This window comes from Elephas maximus, chromosome 10, assembly GCF_024166365.1.
Source record: "Elephas maximus indicus isolate mEleMax1 chromosome 10, mEleMax1 primary haplotype, whole genome shotgun sequence".
Taxonomy (NCBI): domain Eukaryota; kingdom Metazoa; phylum Chordata; class Mammalia; order Proboscidea; family Elephantidae; genus Elephas; species Elephas maximus.
The window spans coordinates 110,922,753-110,947,357 of record NC_064828.1 but is presented as its reverse complement, the minus strand read 5'-3'; the positions used below and the strand labels follow the sequence as shown (position 1 = coordinate 110,947,357).

The window sequence follows — 24,605 nt, the reverse complement described above, 5'->3', positions numbered from 1 at the left end:
CCCATTTCAATTAAAAAAAAAGTCTTAAGCAGAAAATACTCTGTTTACTTATGTTTTGTGGTGCAGTGGTTAGAGCTCCAGCGAGCTATGGCTGCTAACCAAAAGATTGGCAGTTTGAATCCAGCAGCCGCTCCTTGGAAACCCTACGGGGCAGTTCTGTCTACTCTGTCCTGTAGGGTTGCTATGCGTCAAAATCGACTCGATGGCAACGGGTTTGGTTTTTTGGTTTTATTAACATCCTCTGAGGAAATGGTTTCTAAGAAGCTCGGTCGGTTTTTTCCCCCCTCTTTGGGTGGAAGGGGGGAGGGGCCCGAAAGCAGCCCTGTCGGCACTGCTACCAGAGCCTGCACATTCGGAATCAGTGTAGGGTTTTGTTTGTGTTTAGGCAGGTGAAGAATGATGGAGGGGGAGGGGCCGGAACCACGTGAAGGCCTGCTGGCAAACAAGATCCGGAGGCTGCTCTGGCCCCGATGGCACTGAGAACTCCGTGCCACTTGGAGAACAAGGAGAGGTTTGTGTAGTCCTCAGTGGGGGGGCCGGGGGTAGAGCTGCAAGAGCACTCAGGCTGCAGCAGCAGACCCACCCCGTCCTCTGGGGGACTTTGAGCTGCAGGCGAGAAGGTAGCTCCTCATTCTTCCTGACTCAAGCATGACTTACACTCTTCTTATGTTTTATTTGAAAAGTGGTTGGTCGCAGTGCTCGGACTGTGTATGGTTTAATACCGGCTTGGCATGTACAGGTTGAGGCTGAAACCAGTTGCCCTTCACAGTAAGGAAATTCTTTGACTGTGTGCATAATGCTTATATCCGAGGATGATCAGACTGTCCAGAGCAGAGGTCATCGAGGTTTGCTTCTCAGAGAGTGCCAGGAGTGACTTTGCACTAGTGTGAGATTAGAGGTTTCACAGTGCTCTTACTTACATCCTCTACCCGAGAGGGACACGGTAGGGTGGGCCGCTGTCCCTATTTTACAGATGAGGAAATGGTCAAAGAGAAGATCAGATCAGGTCGCAAGTTAGTGGTAGGAGTGGAACCGGAAATGGATTCCACACACCCTTCCTGGTCCTCGGCTGCCAGTGCCCCCATGGCAGGGCTGCTGGATCGATCCTGGCCTTGCCAGGAGCTCTCAGGGTGGTTAGGACTGACAGCTGGAGTACTGCTGCCGTAGAGATGTGAGCACAGTGCCAAGGGCTGTGTGTTAAGTGTGATCTTCAGTGTGTTTCAAGTATCGTATAATAAAAACAAAAGATAAGTCCTATAGGGAAAGTCAGAGAAGGCTTCCAGACGGTGACATTTGATCTGGGTATTGAAGGGTGCACAGGAGTCGGAAGAGGGTAAGAAAGGCTTCCAGAGCTGGAGAAGACAGCTTGGTGTGTGACTTGGTGTGGCTGAATCATAGAGCATGGGGTCCAAGCGGCAAGAGGCAAAGCTGAAAAGAAATGGGAACCACATTGTAAAAGCCCTTTCGTGTCCTGTGAAGAATTTTGAATCTGACACTGGAGGCTGTGGGGACCTCTGGGCTTCTACTCAAGGGAGTGACAGGATCACGTGTGTTCTTTAGAACTCTTGTCAGCACTTGTGGAAGGTGGATCAGAATGAAGACCAGTGAGGAGGCTCTAGTAACTGTCCAGGTGAGAGCTGAGGGCGTGGACTAGCATTGTGGCTGTTCTTTTATTCACTCAGCAGACCCTGACCCCCGACCCAGAGCCCACACTGAGTCTACAGCAGTGAATAAAACCTCCTGTCCCACTGTCCAGGAAAGGAGGCAGGTATAAGTCCCAATGCCCCACACACAGGCACTCTTAGAACCTTGAATAGTGATGGAAGAGGAGAGAGTGGTCCTGAGACAGACACACACACACACAGAGGGAAACAGACACAGACACACAGACACACAGACAGACACACACACACGTCTTCCCTTTTAAGCTGAGCCTCGCCTGAGAAGGAGGCCAGCCAGATAGGAGGTGGAGGTAGAACTTCTGCAGAGGGGGCAGTAGTTGAAGGCCCCGGGGACTGAGAGGAAGACAGTGGATCTGGTGGTGGGACGTGAGGGGCTTGAAGTTGGGGGCAGATATTTCAGGGCTTGTCTTCTGGCCTAAGTATAGATTTATCTGTCGCCTCAGCCATGGGTCCTGCAGCCTCAGCCGTGGATCCTGTAGCCTCAGCAGTGGGTCCTGCAGCCTCAGTCGTTGGTGCTGTAGCCTCAACCATGGGTCCTGGAGCCACACCCATATAGTTTCAGCCATGGGTCCTGCAGCCTCAGGCATGGGTCCTGCAGCCTCAGCCTCACTGCTTTTTGGAGACTGAATTGGAGAGAGGTGTCAGTGACTCAGGTTTCTGGCCGTCACCTCCAGCACTGGGTAGACCTGGGGAAGGAGCAGAGGTTCCTTTTGGTACTCCCTAAGTTCAGAAGGACCGTAAAACAGCCACATGGAGGAGGTTGGATGTGCAGATCTGAAGCTGAACACTGGAGATAAAAACGTGGGAGTTGTTAGCTTATAAATAAGGCCCCTAGGTGGTGCAAATAGTTTGCATTCGACTGCTAACTTAAGGGTTGGTGAGTCGAACCCACTGGGCAGTACTGTGGAAGGAAAGGCTGAGTGATCTGCTTTTGTTAAGGTTACAGCAAAGAAAACCCTGTGGAGCAGTTCTGCCCCGTAACACACGGGGTCACCATGAGTTGGAATCGACTGGATGGCAGCTAACAATAACAGCATATAAACAGCCATTGAATTCCTGAGGTTAAACTGTCTGTGGAGAAAGTATAGTAAGAGAAGATTCTATCCCAGGATGCTGGCCATCCCATCGTATCACATCCAAAGGCACATTTAGAACGATCAGTAAATCACCATGACGCTTCCAGATATACAGCCTAGTGGTTTAGAACCTAGGCTCAGAGTGAGTCAGAACCTGAGCCAGCACACCTGGTGTCGAGCTCCAGCCCTGCCACTTCCTGCTTGCAGGGCCTGGTCTGCTCCTGAACCTCTCCTCCTGGCTTGTGCAGTGGATGAGAACAGTGCCCACCTGAAAGGTTCGTGGGGAGGTGAGAAGATGCCATTTGAGCAGAGTGCTTAGCCAGGGCCTGGGGGGGAAGCCCTGCTCAGTGCCCAGTAAAGTGCAAGGTAGAGGAGAAACCCAGAGGTTCTTTGTTTTCTAGGGGTTGGAAGCAAGGCTTTCTTGGGAGGTGAGATACCACCAGCTCTGAAGGGTAATTAGACGTTTCCAGGACAAGACGGTGAGAGCAGGGCAGCCCTGGCAGAGAGGCACGGGAGGAAGGCAGAAGCGTGGGGCTGCTCACCGTGTGTCTCTGCCTTGCTGTCGTAGAGCCCTTCTCTCAGACACCTGAGTTGCACACATGGGCGCAGGTGCACAACATAATGGTAATTACTCCCGCCTTTGCCTCCTTCTGGTGCCTGGTACGTGAACAGATAATAAATGCTCTGATGGAAGGATGGGATGGAATTTAAATTCCAGAAATCCACTTAAGATTAAGGATAGATGAAAATTTCCCATTTTGGAATCAGAGATGATTTTCTTATTAATTAAAAAGTAAAAATGCTTGTTTATAGAAAAATAGCAAAATAGAGAAGACCGAAGAAGATGGGAAATGTCACCTGTAGATGGCACTGCTTACTGTTGACCTTCATCATCTTTTGAAGTTGTTTACTGAGGCAAGGCTGTCAGGGTCGTGCCCTCTACGGGAGGCACCTGTAGACTGTGCCACCCCAGAGTCTGGTCCTGGTGGTTCACTTTATCAGCAGAAGGGCGCCCTGCTTCCTGGGCCTGTGCCGTGCCAGTTGCAGCCCAGGAGGAGATAGAAACCCCTGGCCCTATCCGCCTTGGATGTGGGCCCGAGTAGGCAGTGATACCCCAGCTCCCCAGCCTCTGCTTACTCTAAGCTGTTAAAGCAGACTGGAAGTTTCTGTTTGTAGCATCAGGTCCCGGGCATGCTATGCCCTTGAAAACGTCTCACGGGCCTTTATGGAGAGTGTTTGGGCACGCAGTCTATCCGGTGAGCTCCAGACCATGGAACTGCCTGGAAAGGAGTGTCACGGCTCTGCCGCACCCGCAGGGGCGAGGAGTTATCCAGAGATAGTGCCCGTGTGACGCTGCTGCACTTAGTTGTGCGCATCTTTGTAGACATTTCCATGATTTCAGAGTTAGTGCCATAGAATAGCCACTCTTAAGGATTTTCGAGTGTGTTTTCATTGTTGGTTAACATGTAAAACTTATAAAGAACTTACCTTGGCTTCTTCCGTTGCTGCCGTGTGGTGAGACCCCACTGCTCTCGGCTTGCTCCTGTCACAGGTGGTGGTGCTGGGGAGAACGCACTGGCTGGCTTCTGGCTCCTGGGCATGTTTAGATCCCTTCTACTGAAGCCCATGGGAGGAGGAGATGGCCCTGGGCCCTTGGGTGGTGTAGACGGGCACTCGTGCCAGCTGCAGCCCCTCCTCTGCGCAGGGCCCTCAGCAGTAGGGGAGTTGGGCCAGGCCCCACCGTGGAGTATTCTGCCTCTGTAACTGCGAACGGGAGAGCAGCCGTGTGCATCTCCATAGTGTTGTGGTGTTGCTTTTTTTAATCAAAGGAAGGAAATGAACACAGAATGATCTCCTTCAAGTTTTCACAGTGGCAGAAATGACGCCTCAACCTGGGGCCATGGCTTCGAAATAGCCTTCCTCAATGCTTCCTCTGGGAAGAGGCCGCCCTCTCCACGTCAGCCTCACACGAGCCGTCTATGCTGTGGCCACGTTAGGACTTTGTCGCCAGCTGCCGTGGTTTTGAGTTGTTCGTTTTGGTGTTTTTTGTTAGCAGGTAATACCTGGCTTGCCAAATGCATATCCGTCCCCTGAAAACATTTTTCCTGCTTGCCATGCTGAGAGTAGTGAAAAGAAGGAAAGTTAAATGCTTTCAAAAGCGTAAGTTAAAACTAGTTGCTTTAGCAATGGCGCTTCAGCGTGGTTACAGGTTTATTTTTATTCTTGTTTCCTTTTAACATGAAGTATATTTAGAAAATGTTAATGCTGTTAGGTCAGGTAGGGTTTTGTGGCTGTTTTGTTTGATTTTTTTTTTACTGGGTTCCTACCCTGAACTCAGTTTGTTTGGTGTTTGGAATTAGAAACGTGGGGGAGGTCCCTGTGTGAACAGGGAGATGAAATAAACCTTTACCGCCCACACGTGCCGCTTCACCCAAGTGCTGTGGTGAAGCATACACAGGAGTGTCGCATTGATAGGTTTGTTTGTTTTTTTTTTTTTAAACAAAAGTAATTATTAGAATTGGCTTTGGAGCACTTTCTAATTGGACTCTGTGAAGGTGCGCCCTGTGGCCCTGCCGGGGGCCTCACTGAAAGCTGGTTCGGAGCCGTCCCTTGGTTTGCTCCCCAGCTGCTTTCTCTCCCTCCCTCTTTCCCTCTCCCCTGACACCTGCCCCACCTGGGGGAGCCGCCCAGGATTCCGCTCTTCTCTTCCCTTCCACCCACCTGGCAGCCTGCAGCTTTATTGAGATTGAGGACAGGTACATGGAAGAGTTATCCTCCCCTGCCTGTTGGCCTGTCCCCTCAGCTTCCAGGGAGCAGAGGGCCTGTCACAGGACGCAGGGGCTGGGAGACTCCCTGGGCACCAGCTCCTTCCTCCTTCCCGCTCTCTGCTCGTGGGACTTCCAGGTGCTCTCTCTGGTCTGCCTTCTGCTCTGCTGGCTTTTCTCCCGCTCTTTGTAGGTGGGTTTTCCCCAGAGTTTCAAACTTCCCTCACCTCTTTGTGCCATCTTGTCCTGTGGATGCCGCCTTAGGATGTCACAGATGTGATTTTCCTGGTCTCTGCTGGTCGTTTGCGTGAGCTCCAGAGCGGTACTTCTAGCTGGGTCATTTGCATGAGCTCCAGAGTGGTACTTCTAGCTGCTGGCTCACCAAGGAGGTGGCCCAGGGTGGTGCACATTGTTAAGCACTGAACAACTAATGGAAAAGTTGGCTTTTCGAACCTACCCAGAGGCACCTCGGAAGAAAGGTCTGGAGATCTACTTCTGAAAGGTCTCAGCCTTGAAAACCAAAACCCTGTGGAGCACAGTTCTACTCTGCAACATATTGGGTCGTCATGAGTCAAAATCGACTTAATGGCAACTAGTTTGGTACTGGTACTCGATAAGGACCCTCGGATTTCTCCCCCAGAATAGCCCCCACCCCGCTCAGTCTTCTCCATCTCTCAACAGGCCAGCACCACCGTCTCCCCGGTCACTCAAGCTCACAGCCTCAACCCCTGCAACCCCCTGCCGAATGTGTGGTTAGTCCTCTCCTGGGGCCTCTCCTGTCTGTAGGAGCCCTTTGTCCAGGGCTGGGACAATTGTTGTAGCCTCCTAACTGGTTCTCCCACTGCACCCACCTTCCACCTGTCCACGGCCAAGGGATCCCATGCTGTTGTGTCGCCTCTCTTTTCAGAAGCGGCCTGCGTGCCACAGCACGGCCAGTAGGGACAGAATGCAAAACACGTACGCAAGTGTACATTTTCTAGTGGTTGCAGTAAAAAGGTGGAAAAATTAATTTGAATAATGATCCAGTATACCCCACATATTATCATGTCAACATATCATCAGTCTGACTAATGAGATGTGTCGCTTCTCTTTTCGCACTGAGTCTTGGAGATCCAGTGTGTGTTTGATGCTCACAGCACATCTCCCCCAGACTGGTCACATTTCCCCCTCTCGGTGGCTTCTTGTACCTCAGGGGCTGCAAGGTCAGAGCCCAACTCCTCTGCCTGGGACTTGCAGCCTTGCGGCCCAGCTCACGTTCCCAGACTTGCTTCCCTGCGCTTGCCAGGTGTTCCCCGAAACCCACCGCCGTGTCCCGGGCCCTCCCCAGCTTTCTGTCCTGAGCCTCTGCTGGCCACCCTGCTGCAGTCTCCCCCAGTATGCCTACCCACTTTCCCTACCACCTCTCTGCAGCCACCCAGCCGCACCTCTGTTCAGGAGCCCCTCCGGGACACTGGCTTGCCGGGGGCGTTTCTCGTCCTCATCCAGATCAAGGCTGCATTGTTACTGGAGAATTCAAGCCCAAGGGAAAATCTGTTACTTAACATCAACCCCTTTAAGGGTCCTTTCTTTTTTTTTAACCAACCATTTTCTAGAACAAGATATACTGGACCCTTGTGTACAGAATCTGGGCTGCATAATTTTTATTCTTTTCATTTATTGAGTAAAATGCTCCAGGTATCTGTTTCTTAATTCCAAAGAAAACCTAAGATGCTTTCTCTTCTCTTCTTCTTTGTTAAACCAAATGATAACCCAGGGCAGTTAGAGGTGAGTGACTACCGCCTGCCCTGGGTGCTTCTCCTCCCTAGGGGCTTCCCACCCTGGACTGGGGTCTGAGCTAGGCTGGCGCTTTTACCTGCCCTCTGCCTGCGAGGGGCTGTGTCAGGCTGTCAAAGCTGGTTGAGGTTTGGCTGTGCCTTAGAAGATGGCATACTCGCTTGGGGGCTGATGGACCTAAATTCACTTTCCATTTTGCCCTTAGCAGTGTGACCACATCCGCCCCTGTCTCTTCCACGCACACTGGCCTCTCTGCCGTTCCTCTTCATGCTGGGCTGCCTCGCCTCAGGGCCTTGGCGGTATCTTCCCTGTGCTGGGAACAGTCTTTCCCACGTGGCCTCTGGGCCTGCTCTCTGCTGGCCTACAGGTCTCTGCTCAGCTGTCACCCCCACCAGAGAAAGGGGCCTTTCTCTGCATCATTCATGAGGCAGTTACTACCCTCCCCCCACTCCCCACTCCCACCCAAACCCAGCAGCACTTTCTGTCTTCTCTCCTGGCTTGTTTTTTCTCCAAAGCACATAATGTCATCGAATCTTCTACATTTCACTTCCTTTCTTTCCACTTGAATGTAAATTCCGTGCAGGAAGTGTTCCTGTTGTTTATTTATTGCAATCTCAGTGCCTGGCACATGGTATACACGGAATGAGTGAATGAATGAATGGGTGAATGGGCTTTCAGCCAGGTTTCTGGAAGTCTCTGAGCCTGTTTCCTTGTGGCTGATGCGGCACTGACACCCCCCTTCCTGTCGGGGAACAGGCAGGCTTCCGTTGCTGCCAGCAATATCTGTAACAACTGTGAATGTCATCTCTACCCTTTATCCCCGTGAGAGTGCATCAGCAGATGGAAGTGTGCACACTGACATGCCCCAAGGTGACATTGCTGCCTGGTTTGTAATGGCCAGAGATTGGGGCTGACAGGCGCCGGTCCCTGGGGACTTTAAAGTCAGGCGTGGCGTGCCTGCATTCCCTGCGGCTGTAGGGAAGAGCGGGGCTCCCTCTGTACTGGAAAGACCTGCGACGTGGGTGACCGAACGAGATAGCGCTGCGTTCATACTTGGCTCATACTTGGCTCGTATCTGCACGAATACGCTCCAGGGAGCTGAACCAGGAAGTAGAGACAGTGATGGGGAGGGCGGGGCCTGGAGTGTCAGTGAGGGGCTTGAGTGAGACTGAGTGACTTACCTGTCAAAGTGACCTTCCCTGGCGGGGTCATCGAGGACTCCGGAGCGGATGTGTGAAGCTGCCACCAGACTGCTGCTGTTGTGGTGCTCACGGAGGCTGACGGCTACCCGTACCTGCACATGCGTGGCCAGGCCCAGGCGCCCCGGCAGACTCAGATGTTTCCCCGCCCTCGCCTGCGCACCGTCTGACAGGTGCTTAGGACAGCCGAGGTCCCCTTACTGCTTAAACTGATAGCCCTGATTCCAAGTGCTGGCGTTTGACAGTGTCTGGTTGGGACAGTGGTCTCAAGGCAGCGTTTCAGTGCCCGAGTCGGGTTTATGGTGTCTGTCATCGCAGTGACGTTTATCTTGGTACCTTCCAGCTGCAGAGCAGTACTGTTTTCACTTGACGCTGTTACAGTTGTCAAGTTCTGATGGAATTGCGTTTGTCGTGTTTGTGTTTTTTTTTAAGCCAAAAATAAAATTTACTCCTAACCATACTGCTAGAAATCCTTAGAACTTTATGCACATGATAAATACAGTAACATCGTTAGCGCAGAAATGGTCTGGGATAGTCGGGTCCTGGTGAAATGCACGGCCCGGGAACCAAGAGCCATGGGCCTTGGGTAAGGCAGCAGGCGGCTCTCAAGCTCTGAGTTAGTTTTTGCAGGCTGGCTGAATTAGGCCATTGATGCGGGGGAGCTATGGGGCCCAGACACTGGCCTGTGCAGGTGTGCCAGGGGTGGCCCGGGCCCAGAGGGCCCAGCAAAGGTGTAAACATGGGGCCAGGCAGAGCTCCATGGCGGGGCAGGGAGGGGGCTGGAGCCTTAGTCCCTCCATCAGCACGATCCCTGCGCCAGTCCCGCGCCTACCTGCCCCAGCGCTGGTTGGCCCCGTAAACGATCTCTGTAATCGCTTGCAGAAGAAACAACGCGGGTCTGATGGCGAACCCACCAGAGGAGTGCTGGGTGTTTAGCTGTTGGCATTAACATACGTGGGTGCTTTTCTAGGTAGGTCACTAGGCAGGAAAGGAAAGAAGCAGGGGATGAAAATGTTGGCCCTGTCCTCAAGACTGGCTTGCCACATGCCTGTTAACAAGCCATGCTGTCCTGTGGCTGTGACACTCGGAGTGGTAAGCAGCCACACTGCTGCTGAGTACCCTTTGCCTAACCCCCTGTCCCCATGCTCCTTGGGCCCCATATACTGTCTGGCTCAGGCCTGCCCTGCCAGGCCTCCCAGTGCTTCCTGGGCCGGGTTGTTTTGTTAGTGGCCTCTGAGGTCCACCTTCCTGCGACAGCTCACAGGGCTCAGCAATTCCTTCTTCTTCAGACCTTTTAAAGTCAAGTTCCTTATCTCTGTGAGGGCGTGGTGTGCACGGCAGGCAGCAGCAGAGCTGTCTAGAGGAGCGGAGTCACGCAGCTGGTGCTGGCGTCCTTGGAGACTCACGTTAAGGGACCAAAAAGCCAGGGGACGTGGTTTGAGTTCATCAAGGTTCCTCCCGGCTCCCGAGGGACAGTTATGGGGTGATGGCGCAGTGGAGAGAATTTCCAGGAAGAACCTGGGCCCCTTGGCAACTTCTGGATGGTTTCTGGTGATGTGATTTTGAGAATAGGCGTTGGGAGGGGACACATTGTGGAGGCGCTGAGCCGCGACCTCACAAGGAGCCGGTAATAGCACAGCGTGCATGCTGGGCCTTTGGGTGGTTTTGCTTTTTTGCCTTTTGCTTTTAAAGGCAGTCCTTCTGATCTCGGCCTGTTGGGTAGAACATTTGGGTCAGTGAACCAAAATTGGCACGGAGGAGAGCAATAGTGATTAGGCACAGGCTTCTGAATTAATTGCTCATTTCTCTAAACACCACCTTGTTCCAAAGAGGAATTTGAGGAAATGCTTATAACGATACACCCAGGACAGTGCACAAGAGTGAGGCGGCTCAAGGACCCAGGCTGAGTTTGAGCTGGGGGAGTGTGCTCTGAAGTCCTGTGTGCTCTGCTGGCAGTGGGCTCTCACCTGGCTCCCTGCCCTGAGTAGCCAAAGCCCAAGAGAGGCAGAGAGAGCGCACCCAGCACACAGACAGAGGAGCTGTGAGGCGTAGCTGTGCGTGAGTCCTCTAGGGGACCCCATGTGCAGTGCAGTGAGACCCACACACAGACGTTCCCACTGTAAAGTATCCCAGCAGCTGGTGCAGTGCCTGGCACATAGCAGGCTCTCAGCAAGTCCTCCCTCAGCGAAGTGGCCTGACACCCAAGTGCAGTTCTAGAAAGTAAAAAAAAAAAGAAAGTAAGCAAGGCCAAAATGCTCTTCGCTGGTGTGGCTGACCACAGGATAAAGTGTGGAGTGCCCGGAGGACGACCCTTCCCTTCTCACCAAGAAGCAGACCTGTTTTCTTGCTGGAAAAGTAGAACTTTACAACTTCTCAATTGTGATAACTTGTTCTCCTTTGTCTTCACAGAGACTAATAGACAAGTCACGAGTAACCTGTGTCAAGTGGGTGCCCGGCTCAGAAAGCCTTTTCCTAGTAGCTCACTCGAGTGGGAGTATGTACTTGTATAATGTGGAGCACACTTGTGGCACCACAGCCCCCCACTACCAGCTCCTGAAGCAAGGGGAGAGCTTTGCTGTGCATACGTGCAAGAGCAAGTCCACGCGGAACCCTCTCCTCAAGTGGACAGTGGGCGAGGGGGCCCTCAACGAGTTCGCCTTCTCCCCAGACGGCAAGTTCTTGGCATGCGTGAGCCAGGACGGATTTCTGCGGGTGTTTAACTTTGACTCAGTGGAGCTGCATGGCACCATGAAGAGCTACTTTGGGGGCCTGCTGTGTGTGTGCTGGAGCCCAGACGGCAAGTACATAGTGACGGGCGGGGAGGATGACCTGGTGACGGTCTGGTCTTTTGTAGACTGCCGTGTAATTGCAAGAGGCCACGGGCACAAATCCTGGGTCAGCGTGGTGGCTTTTGACCCCTATACCACTAGCGTAGAAGAAAGCGACCCTATGGAGTTTAGTGGCAGTGATGAGGACTTCCAAGACCTTCTTCATTTTGGCCGAGACCGAGCAAATAGCACACAGTCTAGGCTATCCAAACGGAACTCTACAGAGAGTCGCCCTGTGAGCGTGACGTATCGGTTTGGCTCAGTGGGCCAGGACACACAGCTCTGTTTATGGGACCTGACGGAAGACATCCTTTTCCCCCACCAGCCCCTCTCAAGAGCAAGGACACACACAAATGTCATGAACGCCACGAGTCCCCCTGCTGGCAGCAATGGGAACAGCGTCACGACACCTGGGAACTCCGTGCCCCCTCCTCTCCCGCGGTCCAACAGCCTCCCCCACTCAGCAGTCTCCAATGCTGGCAGCAAAAGCAGTGTCATGGACGGGGCCATTGCTTCTGGGGTCAGCAAGTTTGCCACCCTCTCACTGCATGACCGGAAGGAAAGGCACCACGACAAAGACCACAAACGCAACCATAGCGTGGGACACGTTTCTAGCAAGAGCAGCGACAGACTGAACCTAGTTACCAAAACCAAGACGGACCCCGCTAAGACTCTGGGCACGCCTCTGTGTCCTCGAATGGAGGAGGTGCCCTTGTTAGAGCCGCTGATTTGTAAAAAGATAGCACACGAGAGGCTGACTGTGTTAATCTTTCTGGAAGACTGTATAGTCACTGCTTGTCAGGAGGGATTTATTTGCACGTGGGGAAGGCCTGGGAAAGGGGTAAGTTTTAATCCTTAATGCTGCGCAATCTAGACCTCCACTAGGTAGCGATCTCCCCTTGCGGGCGGGCGGGGTGTACGATGAATGGGAATGACACTTTTCTTGATGTAAATCGAAATGCATCAGAGCCATAACTTTGGATACTGCATGCCACGTAATTCTGAATCATTTGATAATTCACCGTAGAGCGTTTTAAACAAAATATAATCAAACTAATTGCCAGCCAAGCCAGCCATTCTCCTGGGAGTATATAGAGTCCCACAATTAGTGCTCCTGTATTAGAGTATTCCAATTTAGGAAAATCATGGCAGTGTGGAGAGACAAGGACTTAAAATGCTAAAATTAAAATTTCTGCTTTACCTGGACCCTTTCTGCTCACCTACCCAGTTAGACCGTTGTGCACCTGACCAGAGGTGATCAGTACGGGTGGCCGTTCAGTGCCGTTCATCGTCCCGTTTTTTATCTGAGTCATACGTTGTTTAGGAATCTATGAAATTTAACTCGAGGAGCGAAGCATCCAGCAGGGTTGATTGACATTATTTTTACATTGTTCTGGCAATCCACAGAAAGAGAAGAGCCTTAATTTTTAAAACCCATTTTAGTCATTTTATGACAATTAAAATTGTTTAATAAACATCTTTTTTCAAAGAAGCAGTTTGTAGCACTTTGATTGAGATTCTGACTGGGTCTGTGCGCTCAGGCAGCCACGCTGCTCGGAGCCTGAGTGGCGAGCGCCAGCTGCGGGTGAGGACGCCAGCAGCTGCGGTCAGAAGCCTCTCGCCACAGAAGCCGAGATCTTTTCTGTCTGATGGGCTTTGCTTATGTTTTTTTCCAACAAGAGAAAAGGAGGTTTTCTTGTGTTTTGTTTTTTGGTCAGAAAGGCGCAGGGCTTCAGGCTTTGAGCAGACCCCTCGCTTGGTTTTTAGGAGACTGTTGTACTCCCGCCGGCCTCAGCACACTCCCCAATGTGGGCCTGCTGGGCCCTGTGTCCCCCCAGAGGAGGCATTCCCAGGGCAGGGTCCCCTCTGCTTATGACTGGGTGGCCGTCGTGACTCCAGGCCACCTCCTGAGACACTGGCTCGGGGCTCCGTCCTCACTCAGTGGCTCCCGCCCGCCCCGGGCCTCTCTTCCCCCCTCGGGACCTGGCGCAGCCTGTGGCCGGGACCCCGCGCCCGCTCCGGGTGATGCTGCAGTGTTGATTGTGACTCCCGTGTACCTACGGCTGCGCCCGGAACCTCCCTTCAAATCCCGGTTTTCATATGGATGAGATGGTTCTCTGAGCTATATATTTTATGTCAAGAGGGTAATTATCTTATTTGTTAACTTATTTGGGGCATTTAGGTTTGTTTTTCTGTTTTGCACACCTTTGTAATTAAATATAGAGATAATGATAATTTATGCTGGTTTGAGTAGTGAATGTGATTCAGAAAACTGAAAACCTGGAGACTTGTCTCCCCGCTGCGTGCGGACACTGTGCGCTCACCCTGCCGCCCTCACAGGAGGCCGGCCAGGCTCTTCCAGGCCTGCGTCCTGCACAGACCCACAGACCCATGACCGTCCCACCCGGTGGCCGTGGTCTCTCTGGCCCTGGGACAGACGGCGGGCATCCTCCCGTGTGAACACCTGGCCGCCTTCATGGGCATTCGTCTCTCTGTGTTTACCCAGTGCTGAGCCGCTGCCTGTGGGGTGGGGTGCCTTCGCTTCCTGAGCAGCAGGGCCCTTTGTTCCGAAATGGTAGCTGGCCTCACGGGAACTGAAGACGGGGTAGATGAGCCACCCTGTCCCACGTGCAATTTCAGGCACCTCCGTGGCTGTACAAGTTCTGTTTCAGGTGCTTCTGAAGCACCGAGTGTGCAGTTTCAGAATCCTGGACTTGGTGTGGGCCGGGTGGGGGGCGGCGACGGCAGGGCTGAGTGGTGCGTGGTGACGACAGGTAAGTGGGCTCAGGGTGAAGGTACCGGGACCTCCCCCGCAGAGTGTGTTGCTTGTTGGCAAGATGGCTTCAGGCGGTCTTACCCGTCTGGCTGACACCTGAGTGACTCGGTCCTCCCTCCTCCCCCCCACTTCCACATGCTCAGTGCAGGGGAGGAGCGAAGGAAGGATGGCTGGGGACCCCTGCAGGTGATCCACTGGGGTGTTGGTCAAGTGGGAATGGCGGGGGCGGGGGCGGGGCGGGGAGTATTGTTTCCTTAAAAAAACAAGCTCTGAAGGGTGCTTTTTAACAGAAACCTGTGTGTGTATCTCCACCCCCCTCCCCAGGTTAAAACCAAGGTAACACTTTGGGTTTGGGGGTTTAGTCGCAATTTCTGTTCTCCCTTTTCTCTGTCTGCCTGGGGCTGCGTCCCCTCCCCGGTCCCTGACTTCCCTGGCTGGGTGCCGGCTCGCCCTGGTCAGCATGGCCGCCCTCGAGGCTCCGTGGCAGCGCCTCACCTGCGGCCCCTGACTCTGCCCTTCCTTTGACAGCCACAGACCTCTCCCCCTCCCACCAGGAGGACAGACCGCGCCACTGTGTTCTCCACGACCACAGCTAAGGTTGCGGCACCTTGAGGACAAAGGGCACTGGGGAACGGTCTAGTGGGGCTCCTCCTGGCTCCCTCCCTCCAGTGTTCTTCTGAGTCGAATTCCCGCAGACCTGGGAAGGGAAGGGAGGGGGTGGCGGGGTCCCGAACTCAGATTTGTGAGGTGCGGCGCCGTGCTGCCTCCACTCAGCCACCACAGGAAACGGGGAGAGCATGTTTGTACTTTGTCACCAAACTTAGAACTTCCTCATTGAGATTTTTCCAAGTTCTTCAGCTCAGCATTATCATGAGCAGCCTAAGGTCTGGGATCAGGCAAGGAGGAGGTTGGGGGTGGTGCCCAGTCAGCACTGCCTCTCCCTTCACTGGCAAGTGCAGGTGACCAGCACAGACAGAAAAAAATGAGGCACAGAGTGACATAGGAGTCAGTCGGGCTCCCCACCCGTGTGCCAGGCCTGACATCGCTCGTGGAAACCGAGCCAGCACTGGCGACACTTTCACATGCCCTCCTCTGGCTTGCTCTGTTAGACTTCCCAGTCCTTTCAGAAGGCAGGCTTGCTGCGCCTTTGGTGAGGCAGCTTCGGGACACTGGCCGCCCCCACCCCGACAACTTCCCTGAGACCTCGCTCTTCCTCAGGGCCCGGGGAGCGAGAAACCCCTCTGAGAGGCGGGGAGGGTCCTGGGGAAAACCGTGCCTTCTTGTGGAAGTCCGTATAAAAGGGGGGTAGACAGGTGCTTCAGAAGTGATCAGTAACTCTGGAAGAAACTCGGGGGGTGTATTTAAATAAGTAGCGGTAAAGAATCTTAATTTTGTCTTTTGTCCTGATCGACCTTTCTAGCATTTTGAAATGGGGCGGGGAGGGGGGGAATCTGAAAGTCCGCTCCTGTGAGCCCTTGGCTTGGGACTAAGAATAAATACTGCCTTAATTTTTTTTTTTTTATAATACAAAAATGGAGGGAGTGGAAAACACGAAGCTATGACAGCAGTCATCCCTAAGACATTCAGAAGTTATGAAAATAAAATGTGATGAAACTTTGCCACTGTTTTTGTACATGTACACAGATCCCCCTGGAACTCAATTTTTTTTTTTTCGCTGTTTGACTTAATACCAAGTCCTGCTGGCAGATAGCCCGCCAGCCTCCCTCCACTTCCCGTGGGGCAATTTTGAATTTTGAAGAAATTGTAAATTACTAAATTTGTGCAGACATTGGTGAAGCTGTTTTCTCAGATCCCTGCCCGTGTGTAGTCTCCGTAGCCTCTCACCTGGAGAAGAGGTAACGCTTTTCTATTGAGCAAGCTGAGGGTGTGAGGAAGAGAGCGCCAAAGACTCCAAGAGGCTGGAGCAGGGTCCTGTGGGGACCCACACGCCGCGTTTTTGTACCTTCCCAGTGGAAGCTGCAGGCATACATGTGGTGCCCCTGCACATGTGGGCATGGCGGAAGGTCACCCGTCGTACACTGCACTGCCCCCTTTCAGCCTGGTGCAGGGGGCACAGTTGGCCTTTGTGTGTTGGGCTGTGGTGGGTGTGCCCATCTGGGGTGCCCCTCCCAGCACGTGTGGTGGGCCAATAAACAACCGAGGTGTCAATGCCCGTTGGTGTGGGTTACAAAGGTGAAAGCTGACATGTCTTCCACCTTGTCGGCACAGCAGGGGACCATCGGCAAGGCCCTTCCTGGTCCTGGCACACCCTCACCCCTGGGGGTTGAAGCGGCTGAAAGAGCGCCACCTGGCGGGCAGGGGCAGCCAAGTCCACACTCTCCACTTGAAAGCACCTGTGTTCAGCTGTTCCTTCGCGACTCAGACCCCAAGGTGAAGACAGATGAAAACGCCCCCTGGGGAGGACACGGCGCCCTGGTCTCAGCTGCTCACTCATCGCCGCTTGGGCTCCATGAACCGTGTGTGGCCACTAAATTGCTGTCTCGATTTAAAAGTGTAAAAACAAAACCCCCTGCATTTTTTATGATCTCTGTATACCCGCATTTGTTAAAGGTGGTGATGTTAGACGACGCTGTACAGAGCTGTGTGAACACTTACCTTCCCTGGAAATCAAAAGCTGTATTTCCTTCTCCACATTCTCATCTAATGTCTTGACGACTTGAATAAATTTCATGAAGAGCCTTCCTAACATGGAATATTGGTAAATTACGGTCTTAAGCGTCACAGTAATCACCGAAGCTTTGATACCAGTATTGTTATTTTATAATTTTAAGAAAATCATGTTTCTGTCCTCACAGCTTTTCTTTTAGCTGGTCACTTGTCACCGTTACAGCTAAAGAAACTCACTAAACACTTGACGTTATGAAGAATTTTGGGACTGTCCTCTGTATACTGACATCAAATAAAAATGTGTGAATGAATTGCAAATGTAGATAATTTTTAATAGACACTTTGACATCTAAGCTTTAAAAAAAATCTCAGTGAACCAAAAAAGAAAAGCTTTTCAATGCTGTAAAATGAAAGGCCTTGTTAATGTTGACAGAACCTGTAGCTGCAGGCGTTTCCACGTGTGCTTACCAATCCCGTTTCTCTTGGCAAGACGTTGTCAGAGGAGACATGTCTTCTGAGTGTCTGCGGCCTGGTTGCTGTGTGCCTCGTCAGTGCCGGTTCCTGGGAGGACTGCTAGCTGCATCCTGCTGGCAGTGTGGGTTCTGCCCAGTGGGACCTGTGCACAAGGGCCCGGGCTGCTCAGTGAGCAGGGACAGTGCAGACACTAGGAGCAGGGCAGGGGACAGTCCCACTGATGGTGTCCTGCTGTGAGATGCTGTCCCCTCCCTTCTCCAATCCCAAGGGCTTCAGGCAGGAATTCAGGGCCAAACCCGCAAGGCCCACCACAAGTGGTGACAGGTGAGGGTGTGGGCCCACACACTTATCTCCTGTCGGGTCCTCGGGCCCAGTTAACTTTGATTTCCCTGCTGTTTCCTGGGATGCAGGGCCCGGCACCTGGCCTAGTAAGGCCTCTGGGACAGTCTGGCTGTCTTCCCCAGGGGGGCAGCTTTGGTCCTACTGTCTTCCCACCCTTACTGCCAGAGGGGGACCGTGGAACCTCTATGCTGCCCGAGTGGGGGCCTCAGGGCCTCTGTGTTGCCCGAGTGGGGGCCACAGAGCCTCTTTGCTGCCCAAGTGGGGGTCTCGGGGCCTCCGTGCTGCCCGAGTGGGGGTCTCGGAGCCTCCGTGCTGAGTCCCCTCTTCCTGCCACCTACCTGGAGAGGCCAGAGCAGTGCAGATAGAGTCAGCCCCAGAGGCAGTCGCTGGGACCTCCCACCACAAGTGCAGTGCTTTTTCATCTAAGCATTGAGTAGATCTTAGGCCCAAAAGGTTTCCAGGTTGATAGTTTTTTTTTTTTTTTCTTTAATAACATTTCGATCTTTTAAAATGAGCCAGCTTGGACCACGAAGAAACACACAGCACTTACCCCCGTGTGGCGGGTGCAGGAGGGGTGGTCAGGCCCAAGCCCGGGCATATTCCTTTAAAGAGGGACAGGTTGACCACCCCCGCATTGGTGGCCTCTGAAGCCAGCTCTCTTTAGGCTGGGGCCGGCGGGGGTGCTACCCCAGGAGCAGCTCCAGTGTCCTCAGGGAGACCCAGCGGAGGGAGTCCTGTCTTCCACACACCAGGGGTGTCAGAGGCAGGCAGGCGGCCACACGGGGCAGGGCCTGACAGTCATGGGTGGGCACTTTATTTGGGTCTCGGGGAGCCCTCAGCTGGTTGTGCCTTGTTTGTCGTCTTCCCAGATGTCTGAGGGGAGCATGGTGGTCTTCTCTGGGTGGCTTTTCTCCAGATGCCAGGTTGAGTGGCCTCTTGGGGGGAAATGTGCCCCTTCAGGATGGCTTGTTGCGGGGGGGGAGTGTCAAGCCTGGCATAAGGACATGGAGCTGGCCCTCTGGAGCCGAGGCCCCAGGCCCCACCGTGGACAAGTGAGTTGGGGTGTGGAGGCACGGCCTGCCTCTCCACACCCTGTGCTGGGACAGGCTGGGCGCCCTCCGCTTTCTAAAACCTTGGCTCCTGTGGCCTCACATTCTTTAGACTCAGCGGTGGCCCCTCTGTCAAGGTTTCCTTGGGTTGTTTAACACAGTGGGTTGCGAGGTGCAAGTCATGCGATTCTTGGGTTGAGCAGTTAAGATAGCGTATCCAGTACTGGCAATGTGCTTGGGAGAAGCCACCCTGATGCTACTTGTCATCGTTTCTGTGCCCCCTAGAAGGGCCTCACTGTGCAGTGCTACTCAGCTAGTGGTCTCCACAGGAGACCAGACGATGTCGGTGGAGCACTTGGCTCAGCGCCCGGAGACAGGGCCCTTAGGGAGGATGCCGACGGCCAGATCAGAGCTCTGGGCCGGTGCTGTCCAACGGCTGGTGGAGCAGGGGCCAACCGTCCCCTCCTAGACTAGCCTGCCCCAGGTGACCCCTGTGGGTGGCGCCTCCAAGCCCCTGCCCCCCAGGCCGTGCTCCTTGTGGCTGAAGAGCCTCAAGTGCAGGCTCTGCATTTTACTGGTCAATTCCAGAGAGCTGCAGGTGGACCTGTCTGCAGGAAACCTGTTACGTGGCCCATTTGTGGGGTGGCATGGGGTCAGATGACCAGAAGAGGGCTTTGAGAACACCATTGGTCATCCAGAACTCTTCCCTGAGGTTCTGTGATGATCTCAGACATTTACAGGCCAGTCAGAGGGAGCTGGGGCCAGAGTTGCGCCTCCCTCTGAGAACCAGGAACCCATCAGTTAGGACCGCAGGGCAAGCCCTTCCCTAACGAGAGCCTTTGCTCGTCATCAAGGGCCACTGTCGCCTCAGAGTCCACACCTTACGCACCTCCACAGGGCGGCAGGAGGGACAGATTCCCTCCCTTGTGTGGTGGTGGTGGTCTGTAAACTGAAATGTGACTTCCTGGATGAGCTTGGGAAGTGAGGTTTCATTCTCTTAGTGCTGTAAATTATTATTAAACGCATTTTCACATGAAATCTCCAGCACGAATCAGAAGGCAAGCCCCTGGCTTGCTTTGTGCCAGGTTCCTGCAATAGCACCGTTCCCGGAATAGGCTCCTCTGTGGGCCACAGGAAACCCTGGCGGTGTAGTGGTTAAGTGCTGCGGCTGCTAACCAAAGGTCGGCAGTTCAGATCCACAGGCGCTCCTTGGAAACGCTATGAGACAGTTCTGCCCTGTCCTGTAGGGTTGCTATGAGTCGGAATTGACTCGAAGGCAACGGGTTTGGGTTTTTTCGGTTTTGGGGGCCACAGGACCTGTTAGGACCCCAATTCCCTGCTGGGCAGCTCTTGCCTGGCTGGTCCCATGACCCTTAGTCACCATCTGCCTGCTTTCTGGTGGACGGAGGAGCCGTTCCTACATGTTGCTGAAGATAGCGGGGAACTTGAGTGCCCACTCGCCAAGGACTCTCCTCTACTGGGGGTCTGCCCTGTGCTCCCTTCTCCCCGAGAAAGTCACCTGCAGGGTACAGGGTCACCGGGGAAGGAGTGGGCAGCACCAGCACTAACGACACTCCCTCAGCCAGGGCCAGCCGTGTGCCCAACTGGCCCCCAGGACTGAGTCGGGGGACCGTGGACCTCGACATCTGTTCACTTCCTGGAGAGGGTTCCCTTTGGCCTGAAGAACAGTTGAAATCTCAGGAAAATGACCACTCAAAAGAAAACAATGTAAGATGTCACCTTCTTTTAGCCTGGCCTTCAGTCTAAGCGTGATCAGGTGATAGAACACACACCCTCACGGGGCTCCATCACAGGGGTCCATGCACCTCCAGAAGCGCATGCAGACCTTTCACCCAGGAGCACAGTTGGGGGCTGACTTTGGCGTGGGGGAGGGCTTGCGCCCTGCTTGTCGGAGTGCTGTTCGTCCTCGGTGCTGCCCTGCCCTCCTCTTGGTGTCTCCAACCACTGCCAAGGACCTCCCACCCACAGGTACCATAGGACACAGGGACCCAAGGTGGGCTTCTGCACCCGCGGTCTCTGCAGCAACGGGCTCAGGTCCCGTGGGCTGCAGGCTGCACCCTGCTGGTCTTTGGGCCTCCCCTTTCTGCTGACTCCCTTAGACAGCCAGCTCCGCTCCCCTCTGCTCCAGCACGGGTGCCACCAGGGCACCTTGGGCTGAACGCCCAGGCCTCTCATAGTAGTTCACCAACAGCGGGCCTGACACCCCAGGCTGCTTCCTGATACCAAGGCTATACCCAAGGGTGGGGACACCTTGGTGTCAACCCTGGGGGCTGGGTGCAGAGATGTGCCTGGCTGCATGGGGACCCATTCTCTGGGCTAACCCACTAAGCAGAAGGCCCAACTCCCTGACCTTCAGCAGTTGACGTTTTATGTGAGCGAGGAGCCGGGATCCGAGGGAAGGATGGGCTTGAGGGTGGCTGGCTGGCTGATCACATGACCTTTAAGATCTCTTGAACCCAGTCCTTCTGGGCACCAGGACAAAGGCAGTGGCTGAAGCCGGGGGGCACCTTGTCACCTTCCTGCTGTGGATTTGCTGCCGTGACCCTTCCTTCCTTCCGAGTCACTCCAGCCTCCTGGGGAACACATGATTGGGAAGCAGGCCTTTCCCTCCAGACTTGCTGGTCTTCACCCTGCAGAGCCTGTCAGGGAGAGGCTGTCAGGCGGCTTTGTCCCCACCGTCCTCCTCCTCCAGCCACAGGCCTTCCATCATGCACTGCTCCCTCACTCAGGCAGAAGAACCACGGGCTGCCCTCCACGCCAAGCCCAGGTGGCACTGTGCTCACAGGAGCGTGCCTCTGAGGGCTGGGCAGGCCAGAGCTGCCATCTCCAGCCAGCCAGCGGAACCTGCTGTTGGTTTGGGCTAGAAGTCTGCGCCTTCTCAGTAGTGACCCCCGGGTCTCACAGACTCTGAGCAGGGGCAGCGGCTGTCCATGTGCTTCCTGACCTCGTCTGGAGAAATCGATTTCCATTCCTGGTAAGATACCAACTGCAGACGAAGGACCACTGTGAGTGAGGCAGCTATCTGCTGCCGCCCCCAGCCAGGTGTGGTCAGATGTCGCTCTTGTTGGTATCTGCTGCGAGTGCAGTGTGTGAAGAATGCAGTGTTCGCTTAAACAACACTCACCAGCTGAAGCGCCTTCCAGAAGAGCTTCAGGATCCTGTGTGTTCGTGCAGTGGAGAGTGTGCCCCTTCAGGCTGGCACTATTGTAACCTTCAAGTCACTCTTAATAAAGAATGCCAAACTCTGGTGTGACAATGCCACGCCAGGGGCGAGTGCAGAGAAATACGAGCACTCTGCTGGGTCCAGGTGAAGACCTCGGGTGTGTCCGTGCCAAGCGCCCCTGCCCCTCCCCCAGCCTTGCAGCCAGAGTCACTCTGAAGGGACAGCGGCTGCCTCCTCTGACCAGCCAGGATTGGCTCCAACAGCCCCTCCCAAGTCCTGCCACAGCCGGGCGGCCGGACAGGCCTGCAGGCCGGGCTTTGGAGCCCCCTGCCCCTGCGTGCCCCCCACCTCAGGCTGCTGGGCCCTGTACCCAGGAGCAAAGCCAGATAGGTGCTACCACACCCCCGACAGGAGGAAGCGAGAACCCCCAGGAAGTGCTGTCTTTGGAGGCTGACCCTTGGCTGTGGGGCCAGGTATATGTCTACAGCCACATGACTCAGGTTGCCCACACACCCCTCCGCCCGGGTCTGCACCCAGCGGGCCGATGCTCCGGACACAGCCTCCCGAGGCCCGAGCGTTGGACGGCCCCACACCCAAGCAGGGGCTGACTTCAGGGGATTCCGATGAGCTGGGAATGGAGTGATCTGGATAGGAGTCAAGTAAATGAAAGCCAGGATTTTTTAAACACTGGCTTCCAAACCCTGATTTTGATCCTGAGAAACTGCTGGAAAAGGATGTGTGATGTGGCTTTCCCCCACGCGTAGTTTTGCTGGATTGATGTAAACTGCTTTATTTGCAGGGTTTGTTGTCATCCCAAAACCAGGCCAGTTCTCCAGGTGGGACTGTAGTGTAGCGGCCCCACTGCTTCTGCAAACTCGCCGGCGCCACGAGAGGTGGATGGAGCCGGAGCTGCTCTCCAGCCGAGGCCCAGGACAGGCCTGGAACCCCATGCAGACCTGGAACCCAGGACGGACCCAGAACCCAGGACGGACTCAGAGCCCTGCACAGACCCGGAACCCAGGACAGACCCAGAGCCCTGCACGGACCAGTGCCCCGCCGCGCACACCTGGAATCGCAGGGCGGCCGTGGGCTGAGCACTCATCTGCTTGCCCAAAGACGTCATTTCCATGTTTAAATCACTCTTTTGGGGCTGCAGTAAAAAGTAAGACATGAGGTTTTCTGGCTTTTTACTCTAAAATGTAATTAAATCATATATATATACACACACGCGTGTGCACACATATAGTGTAAAATAAAATGTTTCTCCGACAAGCAGTCCCCCATTACCGTCCTGTTGTAAGTAGTCCTTCGCTCTGTTTTTGCACTGATTTTTTACACCTTAGGAGTTTGGAAGACAACCTGAAACACACTCATAAAGTTATTTCTTTCTGATTTAAATATGTCATTCAGGAAGACAAATGCTGCAATCAAAGATTTTTAAAAATTGTTTGCACTTAAAATAGTTTAATGCTGACAGATGACTTTGAATATGGGTGCAGGGGACTCCTGGCTCCACCGAGGAGACACCCTTTTTATCTGCTAACATTTATTTTAATACTGTTGTTTTCAAAGCAGTCGGCTCCGTATTCTATGATGTGATTCTGAGATCAGGGGAAATGCTTCCTTCAATGGTAATTTTCATCACTAAGAGTAGTATTTCTAATTCGCGAAAAAATATTAAAACTTGACTATCGCACGTTTATCATCTGTTAACTGGCTTGGGTTTTAATCTTTTGTGGAACGAAATGTTTGGAATTATTTCCTGGCTACATTCCTCGGAGCCCTCTGTCAGTCACAGGTTTCAGAGGGAATGTTAAGAACATACCTCATTGGAGGTTCTCCTGTCCTTGCGCCCTGGTGCGCCATGTCTGTGCTGTTGTGGGCAATTTCGAGTGTGGTACAGGCTGTGGGTTCAGTGCACCCTTGTTTCCTGAAAGCTAAGGAGGAGTCATCTCTCGTCACGAAAAGCCTGTGACCTCACGTGGTCGCTGAGGTAGGTATGGAAGGACTTCGCTGGCTATGCGGTGACTCAGAATAGCTCAGGAAGTGTCACGTGGGGTTTCATCTGGTGGGAACCAGCTCTTGACAACTCTGGAGCTTCAGCCAGGCCCACACCGCCCTGTGGGCTGCAGGGTCCTAGACTTGCAACAGAACGAGCAGCTGCGGAGAGGAGGACACTTCTCCTTTATAAAGTCACAGCTGGGCCCTGGACGATGTTTTTGTGGTGAGACTCTGAACACATTTCTCTAAGTGATCACATTAAATTTGGGGCCTAAGTAATCTTAGGCACCACCTGACTCCCCTCAGTGCCTTCCCCTCATGCACCCCTGGAGGCCCACCATGGTCCTGGGGTTAAAAGGACACTCACCCGCACCCTGCCTACGAGCACCGGCTCCAATTGTCACCGTAGTCCCTCATTTGCAGTTTGGACCTGGCCTGTCTTGGGCCCCTCAGCCCACATGGCCCAGGTGACACGTCTCCAGCCCCAGGCCTGCTTTCCTGTTCCCTGCCTGGCCTCCGTGGCTGCCGCTGTCTTCCTGTCACTCCTGGCGTTTCAACCACCTGTCAGGCGGTGCCTCTGAAGACAAGTGCAAGGTCACGCACAGGTTTGTCTCAACGGAGAGAACGAGGAGACTAGAAACTAACCTGAGAAAATTTGCTTTTTTTTAAAAAAAAAAGTTTGAAGTTTGCGAAGATGAGAAGGAGCACCCAATTACTAGGTTACCTCCTAATCAAAAAGGGCCGTGACGGGGCCTGCTTCCTCCACCACTGCCTGGCCATACCCTGCTCTCACCCGCTCCACCCTCACGGGAAGTGGGTTTTTGCAGG

At 53.8% G+C, this 24,605-nt stretch overlaps 1 protein-coding gene across 7 annotated transcripts in view; it reads left to right on the top strand.

Moving 5' to 3' along the window:
• Positions 1 to 24,605, top strand: part of WDR20 (WD repeat domain 20) — a 129,901-nt gene that overhangs the window by 69,343 nt on the left and 35,953 nt on the right. For 3 of the 7 annotated variants that reach the window (XM_049899649.1, XM_049899647.1, XM_049899648.1), the window contains 2 exons: positions 10,905 to 12,164; positions 16,329 to 24,412. In XM_049899649.1, coding sequence (XP_049755606.1) covers positions 10,905 to 12,164; positions 16,329 to 16,772 — 1,704 coding nt within the window. In that variant the 3' untranslated portion in view covers positions 16,773 to 24,412. Of the gene's footprint in view, positions 1 to 10,904; positions 14,286 to 16,328; positions 24,413 to 24,605 lie in introns of those variants that run through there. The other 4 variants (XR_007519072.1, XR_007519071.1, XM_049899650.1 and 1 more) reach the window with 2 other exon arrangements.